Genomic DNA, 1,703 nt, shown 5'->3' with positions numbered 1-1,703 from the left:
CAGGTCTGCTGGCCAATGCATATTCAGCAGGTCGCGGCCGCACAAGGGATGCGAATCTGCAGCATCATCCTAGCAACCTCTGCCAGCCGCTGGGTCACGTGGACGGGACTCCGCTGAGGAGGCCCAGCTCGTGCCACTGGTGAGGGCTTGGCCCGTAGCCGAGCACCCCAGGTAGCCCGGGGCCACCCTAGAGCCAGGACGTCGCCACGGGGCTCTCCCGCCGGGGACGCGGGTGGCCACGCCGGGGCCCCACCCCGTGCCGAAGCCGTGGCCGGGGCCAGCGCTTACCTTGTACTTGGCGGCCAGCAGCTCGGTGGCCTCCTGCTCCTTCCGCAGGTCCTCGATCATCTTCTCCTTCTCCTCCAGGAGCTTCTGCTTGTCCTCGCTCACCAGGCTGTGGTCGTCCTGGATGGCCGCCTTCTCCTCCTCCAGCCGCTCCTTCTGCTCCCGCAAGTAGTTCTCCATGTTCTTCTCCAGCCCGTCCTCGTGGTCCTCCTCGGCCTCGTGCTCCGGGGCGCCCTCCCCGTCCAGCGCCTTCTTCCGCCGGCTGCTCCTCCTCCGCCGCTTGCTCAGCATGCCGCGCTTCTCCAGCTGGGCCTTGAGCCGCACGATCTCCTCCTGAAACTCCCGCAGCAGCGTGTCCTTGGGGTCCTCGTTCACCCGCGGCTTGTTCTTGATGTTCTTGGCCCGGTTGGCGAAGCGGAGGGTGGACAGGCTCTCGTCGTAGCTGTGCGAGGCCGGCCCGAGGGTGGCCACCATGATGGTCTTGGCGTTGCCCCCCAGGGAGTCCTGCAGGAGCCGGGTCAGCTTGGAGTCCCGGTAGGGGATGTGCGTGCTCTTGCCGTCCACCAAGGCGGAGATGACGTTGCCCAGCGCCGAGAGGGAGAGGTTGATCTTCGAGGCTTCCTTCGGCCGCTCTCCCGGCGCCCCGGTCTTGCTCTGGCGCTCGCTGCCCGCCAGGTCCACCAGGTTGAGCTTGCCCACGCGGATGTGGTCCTCGCCGTCCAGCCCGGTCTCGCTGCACTCGACCGTGATCATGAAGATGGCGTGGGAGCGGGAGCTGTGCTCGTTCAAGTTGGTGGTGCCCACCGCCCGGGCCTGGTTGCCCAGGTTCATGACGTGCTCGATCTCCTTGACGTTCTTGGTCACGAAGGACGAGAGGTCCTTGATGTAGACGCCCGTCTCCGGGTTCTCCTTCAGCTCCAGCTTCTTGCTCTGGTCCTTGGCCAGCAGGTCCCGGATCTCCTCCTGGTAGATCTCCAGGTAGGAGGCCCTCACCAAGTACTGCTGGTTCTGGGACCGCGAGATGTGGGTGAAGATGTGCTCGAAGGAGTTGGGGATGACCCCGCGCTTCTCGGGGTTGGCCCACGCGCCTTGCATGGTGTAGGTCTTGCCGGTGCCCGTCTGGCCGTAGGCGAAGAGGGTCCCGTTGAAGCCCTGCAGCACCGAGTCAATGAGGGGCCGCACGGTCTCGTCGTACAGGTCCGCCTGCTTGGAGCTGGCGTCATACACCGCGTCGAAGGTGAAGGTCTTGGGCAGCTCCCCCAGCGAGGCCCGGGGGTTGCCCAGCCTCCCCTGGCCCAGCCGCACGTCCATCTCCAGGATCCGCTCGTACCCGGCGGCTTCCTCCTTGCGGCTCATCGGGCGGCACCGGGCCACCACCTTCAGCGCCTCGCTGAGCTTGGGCTTGGGGGCCAGCATGG

The 1,703-nt window shown here is 66.6% G+C and overlaps 1 protein-coding gene across 2 annotated transcripts in view; it reads right to left on the bottom strand.

Moving 5' to 3' along the window:
* Positions 1–1,701, bottom strand: part of KIF3C (kinesin family member 3C) — a 40,232-nt gene extending 38,531 nt beyond the window's left edge. For both annotated transcript variants that reach the window (XM_025214142.1, XM_006032380.2), the window contains exon 1: positions 289–1,701. In XM_025214142.1, the coding sequence (XP_025069927.1) occupies positions 289–1,701 (1,413 nt within the window). The remainder of the gene's footprint in view (positions 1–288) is intronic.
* Between the last annotated feature and the right edge of the window lie 2 nt (positions 1,702–1,703).

The sequence above is a fragment of the Alligator sinensis genome, unplaced genomic scaffold, assembly GCF_000455745.1.
Source record: "Alligator sinensis unplaced genomic scaffold, ASM45574v1 scaffold8_1, whole genome shotgun sequence".
Classification (NCBI taxonomy): Eukaryota; Metazoa; Chordata; order Crocodylia; family Alligatoridae; genus Alligator; species Alligator sinensis.
This window is presented reverse-complemented; position numbering and strand designations above follow the sequence as displayed.